The following is an 11,381-nucleotide window of genomic DNA, read 5'->3' on the forward strand; positions in this document are numbered from 1 at the left end:
TGTGATACACTCATTTTGTTGATAATATTATGAACTAAAATTATATTATAAAAGCCACCTCTATTGGCTTTCCATTGTGGGTGTATTGATTAAAAGCTAACAGTTAGTATGAGTAATAATGAAGAATCAATCAAACGGACATTTAGTTTGTCACTGTTAATTTTTAATATCAAAAAACATTTTTTACACCCGATGGATTACGCGTTTGAAAGTCTCGACACTAATTCTGAGGTTTTTTAAATTATTTTTGCAGTCTTTTTTCATGAACCCGAAAGTGTGCAGCCCCTCGGTTCTTTTGTCTAGTACAATACAACACGGCCGCAGTATACGAAAGCCAGTTACATTCTGACAAACGAGCCACCGGCGACAGCTTTGAAGCTATTGAACATGCGTGATCTAACGAAGAGAAAGAGAGAGAGATTTATTGAAACAGATGTATTATGCCAAGGTCTGATGGACTGTGTGGCAAAAAATAAAATAACATAAATAATTTATACTTTTTAATAAATAGTCTACGTGAATCAGATGCGGCGCAACGATAGTAAACAATAAAATGTATCATGTCATTATTCAGGCGCAAACAGGTGCTGATATGAAGCATCTTTGAATAACTGAATCGACCTCATCTTACTAATAAATACCGAAATCCCTTCTTATAATTTAATCGCACTAAGAATAAATGACCTTCAAAGGTTAATCATCTTAATTATTAGCCCCAATAAGATAATCAACTGATAAGCTATGAATGAAAATATATCTGCTTACTCCGGCTTAAAACCATCTATTAAATATAAGTATCGAAAGAAAAAATTAATTTTTCTACGGAAAATTTATTTACCACGCAAGTTTAAATGTTGCACAATTAGTGTATAGGTCTGTATTTTTTACTCTGTTTCGCAAACTCTATCTCTATGTAAATTTCATCTTATTGAACCACGTTATTTTTATCCAAATCTAAAATTGTATTGTCTTGGTTATATCGCTCCAGATGTTATTATGTGTGATGGTATTATGTTACATGTATCAAAAATAAGTATTGAAGCGTAAAACCAGCAGAAAAATTTTAATAAATATACTTCTCATTATTACTGGATATGCAATTCACTTATTTGCTTTTCAACGCCTTTTTCAACGAACAATATGAAACTCATGCAAGTAACTTCCTGAAGAAGGATTATCTCGTTATTTCGTAAAACGGAGAGAAAGGTGGGGAAAGGTAGCTAGCCACGAAATAAGCTCTCAATCCTATTAGAGTGTACTTTAAAGGTTTTGATCGGAAAAGGTTGACAGACCAATAGTTGCAGGGATACAGTGCGGTTAAAAAATGCCAAACTAAAATTGGCACTGGGCGATAGTCAATTTTATCTATGAGGATGATTTTTTGAATTAACAATAAAAATTGATGCTTTTTAAAAATCTTTAGAAAAAATTATAATAAGGAATTTCGTAGTTTATCTTGAATGATTTATGACTTTATTCCCACTTTTCAGGGGAATGATAATTTTGTAAACGTAAAAAACGAAGTCTGGAATACATAAGAAAAATTAGGATATTTTTTAGCTAATTGATTTTATGAATATATTTTTGTTAATCAGCCTTTTATGTCTCGGTCCTTGTATCATACCTTTTTCACTTTCTGATTCTCTGTCATTGATTATGACTGTGGGTAAATAATATGAAAATTCCAGTAAAAAAGATGTTTGAAGTTCGATTCCAGGATGCGGTGTTTCTGTCGTCCTATCAATAATTTTTATTGACTACCTAGATGCAAACATGAAAAAATTTCGCGAAAATTTGGTGTTTATTAGACATGTGAGTTTTTATATATATACGTAAATGCCCATTCAATCATATGCGTTTAATATTTTATTTACACATGCAATCAGTCCACAAGACATTTTCAATAAATTTATTGTTCTACACACATAAAACAAGCAACAAATCTCTGACATACACTGCACTCTTGGTGTTAGAAAAAAAAAACTAAATAAGGAAAACCAACGAAACTGAAATCAAGTATATACACATTTTATTACTATTAGTTACACATTAAAAAATTACATGGTTATTATTGAGAAGAGTTTAATTCGGTTGCTAAAAATACTATTAGTGTATATGGCCTCTTTAGAAAACCGTTTCACATTTACAATATGATTTAAGAGCTGCAATGTAATAAATATTATTCACGTACTATTTTGAATATTTCGTATTTTGATTACAACTATTTTATAGAACAAATCATTTTTTATCAGCTTGAAAAACAGTTTGAAAAAAAGTATATTCTCTGTTAGTGCAAAAAATATTTTTGACACATATAAATATATAAAATATTTTTATACAAAATTTTTTAAGTTAAAGTATGTTTATAACACTTAATAAATAGAGTACTTGGATCAAAAAATTGTTTTATGATAAAATACATTGTGGGATACATAAATAACAATGGACCTAGGCTTATTTATTAGAATCATATAATACATATTGCGTGTCTTAAATTAATAAACTCGCCATTTTGAGGAGTGTAGGTATCACATTGAAACATTACATGTAGTGGCTTCAAACTGTTACTGAAGTAAAAATGTAATGACAACAATTTCACCAACGATGTTAGAAACGTAATACAACATTACGTATATCTTATGTTTCTGAAACACTAATTGCTATCAAGTTGTGAAATCACGTATACAAAATTATCAAATCTTGTCTAATTTCCATAAATACATATTTACATTTAAGAGAACGTCAGAGGAAGAGGTTATGTTTGCAAAATGATATTTTCATTTCATATTTACGTATAATATAGAATATATATAGAGATGTATCAGTAAACATCAGAGAATATAAATATACTCTATATTCTCTGATATTTACTATTTACTGTGACTTGCAAGTAATACATTTATGAATTAATACCTTTATTACACGTCATTTGTTGACAATTGATATGGCTTTTGTTTCTTTTTCTTATTTTTTTTACAATCATCGTCTCTTCCACGATCGTAGTACTTAATAAGTAATTTTAGAAATTAAAAAAAAACCTTTCTCATAAAATAAAATAAATTTCAATTGTTTCATTAAAACAACGAATTTAATAATTCAGCTAAAAGGAATATGTTTTAATTTGATCAATGTCTCGTTGACTTAGGGAAAGTCTAACACGTAAGGAGTTTCCAAGCGTTTTTCAAACTATTTAACGTTATATAATTTATTTTTCTTTACATTATATTATCGATTGTCTATCTTACTTTAAATAACACACCATAATAAAGAGTTTTTAACCAGTTTTATGGAATATTCTGTGCGTATATGGTGATAAATACATATAAAATAATTATCCAACTTTTGCGATTACAATTGGAAACACATAAAGGAGAGGGACGTTAAAAAAATCATTTGTTGCTTCTAAATTGACAACCAATCAATAAAAATGATTATTTTCGTATCTGGTGGTGCGTGTCACCAGGACAAGCAGCAAACCCGAGGGACCTGGAAAGCAGGGCCTGAGGAACTCCTTGTGCTTGCCCTGGTTAGATTCGCACCAAAAGCAAAGAAAATTTTTCCAACTGAGGGCGCAGTTAACGTCCGAAGTAGGGGATTTCATGCGAAAAAGAGAGCAAATATTTTCTCGAGTAACCAAAGACCTCTAAAGCTATTATCAACAGTCCAGCAAGATCAATTTTTACACCGGTTTAAATTTTCTAAGCGCATAGAATACGTAAAGTTTTTATCTTTCCTTAAATTGGACAAAACACATCATCGCTATTGCATGAACATCGAAATCCAAGTCAGCGTCGATATTTAAAATTAATATGTATAAATCTATTTACATCAATATTTTTTGGTCACATCACACTTGTTAAAAAAATATTTTTCTACAAGGCAATTTGCCAGTGGTAACATGGAGCCTCAAAAGTTCGAGGCAGTTATCGAATAAAAAAATACAATAAACCAAAAACAATCGTTTCTCACCCAAAACACCGCGATTAAGAGCCGCGAGGAAGCGAGCGCTCATCCATCGAGCCATAGTACGGTCTAAACGTAGATGACAGAGGTTGCCGGTTTCCTCGCAGACTTCCTCCGCCAACGGCCAAGCCACGATCGCTGCAACAGCGGAGGCAGTTGCTAAATCGCGGGCCATCAAATGCATATGTAGCTCGAGCCGACCTGTCCCGAGTCACCGGTAAAACCGCTGCTGCTGCTCGAGCTCGACAATGCGGCGAATGCGCTGCTGGCACCGGCCGGCTTCCGATCACGGCCGCAGCAGCAGCAGATGCGCGCGATAAAGTCTCCAAAGTCAGCTCCGTTATCGTCCAACTCGTCGCGCATGTAGGCGCCGCTTGAGGCCTCGTCCGTGCAATCCGAGATGAAGGACTGCAGGTCATTCTTGGGAAACCCACTCCGGTAGTAAAGTTTGATCGTGTCGTAGGCGTCCATGATGACGGAGATGAAGAGACTGAGCACGACGTAGATGTAGAGCGAGATGAAGCTGTAAAGGTAAATGCGCGAGTACCACCAGAGCACGGGCGACTTGAACGAGGTGATGGAAAAGGTTGCGAACATGTCGTCGCCGTTTATGAGGGCAAACAGACACTCGGAGGTCGTGGCGAGTGAACGGAACTTCATGTGGTAGGGCCCGAGAACGAGCCAGCCGCAGAAGGTGAAGCCCGCGTAGATGAGGATCGCGCAGATGAGGAATCGCCCAACCTTTGGAGCGGCCTTCTTTAAGGTCAGTATGACTACGTTGTATGTCTTGAAGAAGCCGAGGTAGCGCAGCACACCGAACCAGACGAGCAGATTGCCCGTGCCAAGGAATATACTGCATATGTTCCAATGGTCGTTGCCAAACTGTTTTTTCTCTATCTGTTCCTTGATGGCAGAGCCAAGGATTATCAGGATGTCATTGACGATGATCATCACATACCAGAGGTTCAGGAACTCGAACTTGCCCTCGAGGCTGAGATCCTTGCCGAAAGCGCTCCTGAAGAAGCGCATCGTGTCCAGTCTGAGCAGCTGGGCGCGGTAGATAGCGCGCGAGCATAACCCGAGCGAGACACTGCAAATACCGATAACCAGCAAATTCAGTACCGTCAGCAGGGCCGACTCGATCTGGTTGTCCGTGATGTATTGGGTGTCGCCTTGACAGATAAGTCGCATCGGCTCCGCGTCGAGCGACAGCAGCATCTGACCGTCAAAGTCCTTGTTGTCGAGGATCACTTTGATTTTGAACTTGTAGCAGTCGGGCGGTGAGAACAACCCGCCAACTTTAAGGTTCACAGTCTTGACGGCAAATTTTAGCTCTGCCCTGACTAGAGCCGAGAAATTTACTTTAATGTCGCTCTGGTGCAGCAGAATTTTCGATCCAGCTGCTTTTCTCTCCTCTTTGGTTATATTTAAACAGGTCTCGTCGATCTTGCTGTTGAAAATATAGCTCTCGTTGAAGCCGAATATGATTCCCTGCTCATAGTGGTACAGGCATAAAATGACTCGACCCACGGTATTGTTCTCGGCAGTGTACGAGTAAGATCCGATGGCATTGCTAAGATTGTAATATCCGTCCAAGGCATAGTCTATTGTCTCGTAAAATTCATCTTTTTTGTAAAGAGCGAGAGGTCCGGTGGCAGGTGGGTATGCTGGTACCTGTAATAATTATATATTGTTTCAACCAGCAAGTATTTATGTTTTTAAAAAACAATCGCCGTGAGATTGAGGCATAATCTAATGAGAGTATCAAAAAATGACAAACAGAGAGCGAGAGTGTGTTCAGCTTGTCTCTGCTCAACTATGTCGGGGTCGGAGAGCGGTGGTTGGTTCAGTGGGTAGCATATTGATCTCGGAAACTACACCGGTCATAGGGTCGTCGACTATGTCGTAGATTGGGTTCCCAATGAAGGCATAAATATTTTTTTTTTCCTTGGGAAAAGAACCTCTGACATAAAAAAAAAAAATTTATTTTGCGAAATCAAAGCTATTTATGTACGACAAATATGTGCTGTGAATAGTAAAAAATGTGTTTTAAAATATCTAGTTAGGAAATATACTGTAATAACGTAATTCTTCGGCCGTGTAACGGTAGTTAATTTTTATAAATATGACTTAGTATTTAAGAAATAGTAATACTTAATAGTAACACTTAATAGTCAGGAGAGGCAAAAGATTCCCGTCCTATTGTCATTTTTTTATAATTACGTGAATTCTCATTGGCCAAAACTAGCTATAGGTACGGGGTTTGTATAGTGCGGATAAATTTGAACGTGCTATTTTAAAAATAATAAAACTAAGCCAGAAAATAACTTTTAAATAAAATAACGTACAAAGAATTTAAATTTTCAGATTCAATGAAGATTAACAATTACTATTGTCAAAAAACTTATTTGACGTATGTCGAAATTAAATAAATAGCAGCAGTATGTTAGTGTTCAAAGCTTACGCTTTGATAATGATGTTGACGTGCAATAACTGTATGGAATAAAAATTTGGTTGCATGATTCAAAATTTGTATGGGTAAAAATATGTATTGTATAACATATTTGAGTTTTGTTGAACAAAAATTTTTACTACTTAAATATTTCTATTGTAAATATTCCAATACAATCATGCTTGTCAGTTACTTATACCTAACAATGTACCTGACAAATGTGTAATATCTCAATAATCAATCTAATTCAAGTTCTTATCTGTATATGACGATTAATTTTTTACTTGTAGGCAGACAGAGTATTTTTATCTTTCAAAATGATGGTAAATAGGGCTGCACAGAAAAAAAAAAAAAGTAAAAAGTGTAAAAATTACATACCTCTTGAGTTGCATCCCAGCCTCGAAGAAACAAATGTGAAAAAGAAATCCTGTTATCCCAGGCATAGTTGACATGCATATAATTATTGTGAGCAAAAAGCCACAACTGTATGGTAACTAAAAATATTTTTATGACTTGAATGACAAATTTGTATGGAAATCTCCTCTTTGCATGCCATTTTTCAATAGGATTCATAAAAAAGAATCTTAATTTTCTGCGCATCTTATCCTGCATGTACTTCAAGGTGTGGCGAGTATTATGATCCGTGGCTCCTTGATCAGCACTACTGTAACAATCAGATAGCAAAGATTTAAAAAAAATCATTTGACCCACAACGAGAACAATGGAGGGCTGAAAAATACTGCTTGATGTGCAAAATATTATTTTTTGGTAAAATTCAAGATATTTTTTATTCAAAATTACGATTCGAATTGCAAGTACCCATTGTAGGACATGTTAAAAAAGTCTACAACCACAAAGTATACCTTTGTTTGGTCTGTTGGGAGTTGGCATCGAGCAGACAGCTGTTGTCCTCTTCACAACTCTCTGTAGCCTCACTCCACGAACTCTTGTTGAGGACATTGTCTCTCGTCGTCTCAGCATTCCTCGTGTCCTCCTGTGCCATTATTACAAGCAGCTCAATGATTCAGCCGGAATAATCGTACAATATCAATGTAAAGGAAATATCTCTATTTCTATTTCTCTCTCTCTCTCTCTCTCTCTCTCTCGACAATGTATGTACACAAAAGCACTAGTAATTGACACAGAATGAGGGTAGTGCAATGAGCTAACTTTTAACCCACGACGTGTCAATTGGACAGCTGATGGTTCCTGGTGGGTCGGAGAATACTTGTTTGTTCATCACATCCAGGAATCTGAAAATAAATAGAATTAGAACCAACGCCACAGTCTTACAGAAAAGGATGCCGTGATGTTAAAACAATTGCTCACTTATGAACAAAGAATTAAGAGTGAGTGTAAAATAAGTGTTAATAATATGTAGGTACTTACGCAAAAGTAGTGCTGCTGCTGCTGCTGTCAATGTTCAGGGTCATCAAGTTTTGCTGCATATCTATCTACAGCGACAATGACTGCAGGTGCAGTTTGATTAAGAAATACGTTCTGTTAACAGTTGGCAGTTGCCTCCACCTCCACCGAGCGTAAACTGAGAAGTTACGTCCGCCCGCTGCTTCATAACTTTTGATAATAAGTATCAGCTCTTGGAATTAATTTACACGGAGGCAATCACGTGAACTGTGATAAGAACAATCATACCGAGAATTGATAGGTGTTGTTTTGTTGCGATACCTTTCGATACGAGAGATATCTAATCAGACATATATGTACGCAAATAGTGTAGTATTTGTAGTGGTAGTTATGACTTATGACATTGATTTTTTGATCTCAGACTCAGACCTCAGCCTCAGAGTTAAAAAATAAAAATTGTTACAATTTGCAATAGGTATGCTGAGTTCTATCATTCAAACTGCAGTCGAGCTTCCCGACACTGATTTGTCACTGTCAGTACTGTCATACTGAGATATTACTACATATTTTTTACCCCTTTATTAATATCCGATGGGCTCAAATTCAACGACTCCGGTTTGTTTATGATATAAGTATGCAAACATGGCTATAAATGCGCGCAACGTTTTTTCTTCTCTTCACTTTTTCATCCTCACACAGGCTCCAATTTATCTGGCAGTGCACTTGCGTTGTTTCACAAGGATGTACATGCATATATGTATATTTTTTAAAGTTCCGTCATGACCTCATGGGAGGTATATGAATTAATAAATAAGTGTTAAGGGTTGAAGGGGGCTAGAGGCTTATTATTATTTCTTCAAGGAATGTATGCGTATGTCTACATATGTATTCATGTTATTATGTTGGGTTGGGATTAGGTTGTCGAGTTAATCTACTTAAAAACGCAGAAGGGCGCACAATAACAATTATGAGTGCATGAAAACACGTACAAATGCACAAAATTACGTAGGTGTGGTAACGCCACATGGTGAAAGATAAATATTAAACTTGCCGCAAATAGCACAGACAATGTCAACTTTTTATTTTATAACTACAAAATTAGTTGCGGCTGGTTTGTAATTGACTAAATGGCTCTACTACAAGTAGTAATAATTATTTTGATCAGCGCCATCTAGCGGTATTTTTTTTTTCGCCAAAAGTGGCCTCTAAAATTCTGGAACCGAGCACTAGCGCTAAGAGCCATTTAGCCAATTATAAACCAGCCGCAACTCATATTGTAGCTGTAAAATAAAAAAATAACAGTACATGTGTTTTTGGCGGCAAGTTAACAATTTATTTTTCACTAAAAATCGACCTCTTTCGTGTTTATACTTTTGAAGATCAATTTTTGAGTGAAAAATAGATTGTTAACTTGCCGCCAAAAACACATATACTGTTATTTTTTTATTTCATAGCTACATAATAAGTTGCGGCTGGTTTATAATTGGTTAAATGGCTCTAAGCGCTAATGCTGTGGGTCAAAAGTTTAGGGCCACTTTTTAGTTCAAAAATCCCCAACGCTAGATGGCGCTGATCCAGATGATTATTACTACAACTTATGGTAGAGCCATTTAGTCAATTATAAACCAGCCGCAACTGATCTTACAGACATAAAACATGAAAACAACGTTGTTTGTATTGTTTGCGGCAAGTTTACAACCTGTTTTTTTACCAAAAATTGACCTATATAATTATACTTTTGGAAGTAGATTTTAGGTAAAAGATTAATTGTAAACTTGCCGCAAATATGACAGACAACGTTAAATTTTTAATTAATACGTATAAAATTAGTTGCGGCTTGTTTATAATCGATTAAATGGCTTTACTCTAAATTGTAATAATTACAGTAGAGCCATGTAATCGTTAGTATATTTGCATGAATTAATACAAGGAAAAAAGTTCAACTCATTGAAGTTAAATATACCCGATGATAACACGCACGATTTCTCATATGCTAGAAAAAAATCAAAGAAAACATATTGATGGATGATGATCTAAAGCTTGTATAAGTTTCTTGTAGTTTTTTTTTTGGTAACAAGTGTACACACGTACATGTCATATATGTAATTCTTACTAATATCGGAAGGTAATTTAATAATTATAGTAAACAGATAGCTTTTTAAGTAACAGTAATTGCCCTTGACACACATTTATACGACTAAAACTTGGTAACTTCCTTAAGATATACTACTTGAAATCGTGAACTTTTCAGAAAATAAAACATTTCTGAATTTTATGAATATAATTTCATTGCATCCTTTTAAAGTACATTAATTGGTGTGGTGCCTCGTGATGTTTTTCATTTCCAAATTATCATCACAACAGTATAGTGTTTAAATAAGTATGTTTAGTTTGAAGTAAACGTTTGCTATGGCATGCAGGGATATACCCATCAACATAATTTTTCTCAGAGCTACGCAAAATCATTATCATACTAATATTATATTTGCTTTATTCAAATACGTTACTCATAGATAATAACAACAGGTTAAATACATCGTAAGATATCTCTTGTCAATCAATTAAACGTGTGTGCAATGCAATTGTCATCTTGATCCTTGCCCCCCCACCCTACATAAGGCACCCTTGTATGAACAAATATCATTAATAGTAGTAATAGTAAAATAGTAGTACTTATAGTAATCACAACTAAGTAGTCAATTTTATAAGCTATATAAGATAAGTAGAATATTTATGATTTTGGAGGTCGATTTTCGGGTAGAATATAAATTGTAAACTTGCCGCAAATATTACAAAAAATGTCAACTTGTTATTATCTACCTACCAAATTAGTTGCGGCTGGTTTATAGTTAATGATATGGCTCTTCTTACTTTAAGTAGTAATAATTATTTCAATCAGCGCCATCTAGCGGTATTTTTTTTCCGCCAAAAGTGGCCTCTAAAATTCTGAAACCGAGCATTAGCTCTTAGAGCCATTTAACTAATTATAAACCAGCCGCAACTCATCTTGTAGCTATAAAATAGAAAAATAACAATACATGTGTTTTTGGCGGCAAGTTAACAATCTATCTTTTACTCGAAAATTTATCTTCAAAAGTATAAATACATAGGAGGTCGATTTTTGGTAGAAAATAGATTGTTAACTTGCCGCCAAAAACACATATATCGTTATTTTTTTATTTTATAGCTACAATATGAGTTGCGGCTGGTTTATAATTAGTTAAATGGCTCTAAGCGCTAGTGCTCGGTTTCAGAATTTTAGAGGCCACTTTTGGCGAAAAAAAAAATACCGCTAGATGGTGCTGATCGAAATAATTATTACTACTTAAAGTAAGAAGAGCCATATCATTAACTATAAACCAGCCGCAACTAATTTGGTAGGTAGAAAATAAAAATTTGACATTGTGCATGCTGTTGGCGGCAAGTTTACCATTTATCTTTTATCCGAAAATTGATCTATAAGTATGTTTATACTTTTGGAGTATATACTATATACCTACCTAGTGTTTTTAGTGTGTCGTGTAGGAGGTATACCTATATGTAACTTACCTGTCCTGTCCTGTTGTCCTGTAGCCACTATAGTTATGTATAGGTACAGTAT

General features: G+C 35.1%; 1 protein-coding gene across 1 annotated transcript; it reads right to left on the reverse strand.

Moving 5' to 3' along the window:
- Positions 1–2,067: 2,067 nt before the first annotated feature.
- LOC106641980 (mucolipin-3) lies at positions 2,068–8,555 on the reverse strand. Its single transcript, XM_014356600.2, has 4 exons — positions 7,805–8,555; positions 7,279–7,668; positions 6,794–7,079; positions 2,068–5,637 (listed from the first exon to the last, which is right to left on the reverse strand). The coding sequence occupies exons 2-4, from the start codon at positions 7,416–7,418 to the stop codon at positions 4,138–4,140; spliced, it is 1,926 nt and encodes a 641-aa protein (XP_014212086.2). The 5' UTR covers positions 7,419–7,668; positions 7,805–8,555; the 3' UTR covers positions 2,068–4,137.
- Positions 8,556–11,381: the final 2,826 nt, after the last annotated feature.

Source organism: Copidosoma floridanum, unplaced genomic scaffold, assembly GCF_036245765.1.
Source record: "Copidosoma floridanum isolate Cflo_tuat_1 unplaced genomic scaffold, Cflo_Japanese_pri ptg000013l, whole genome shotgun sequence".
NCBI classification, from domain to species: domain Eukaryota; kingdom Metazoa; phylum Arthropoda; class Insecta; order Hymenoptera; family Encyrtidae; genus Copidosoma; species Copidosoma floridanum.

Bases quoted from the DNA above. Each gene is read 5' to 3' on its own strand.
- LOC106641980 (XM_014356600.2), bottom strand. From the start codon at position 7,418: ATGGCACAGGAGGACACGAGGAATGCTGAGACGACGAGAGACAATGTC. The intron at 7,080-7,278 runs GTATACTTTGTG...TGATTGTTACAG, and splicing joins TCCCAACAGACCAAACAAAG to TAGTGCTGATCAAGGAGCCA. The intron at 5,638-6,793 runs GTATGTAATTTT...TAATTATTACAG, and splicing joins GCTGGGATGCAACTCAAGAG to GTACCAGCATACCCACCTGC.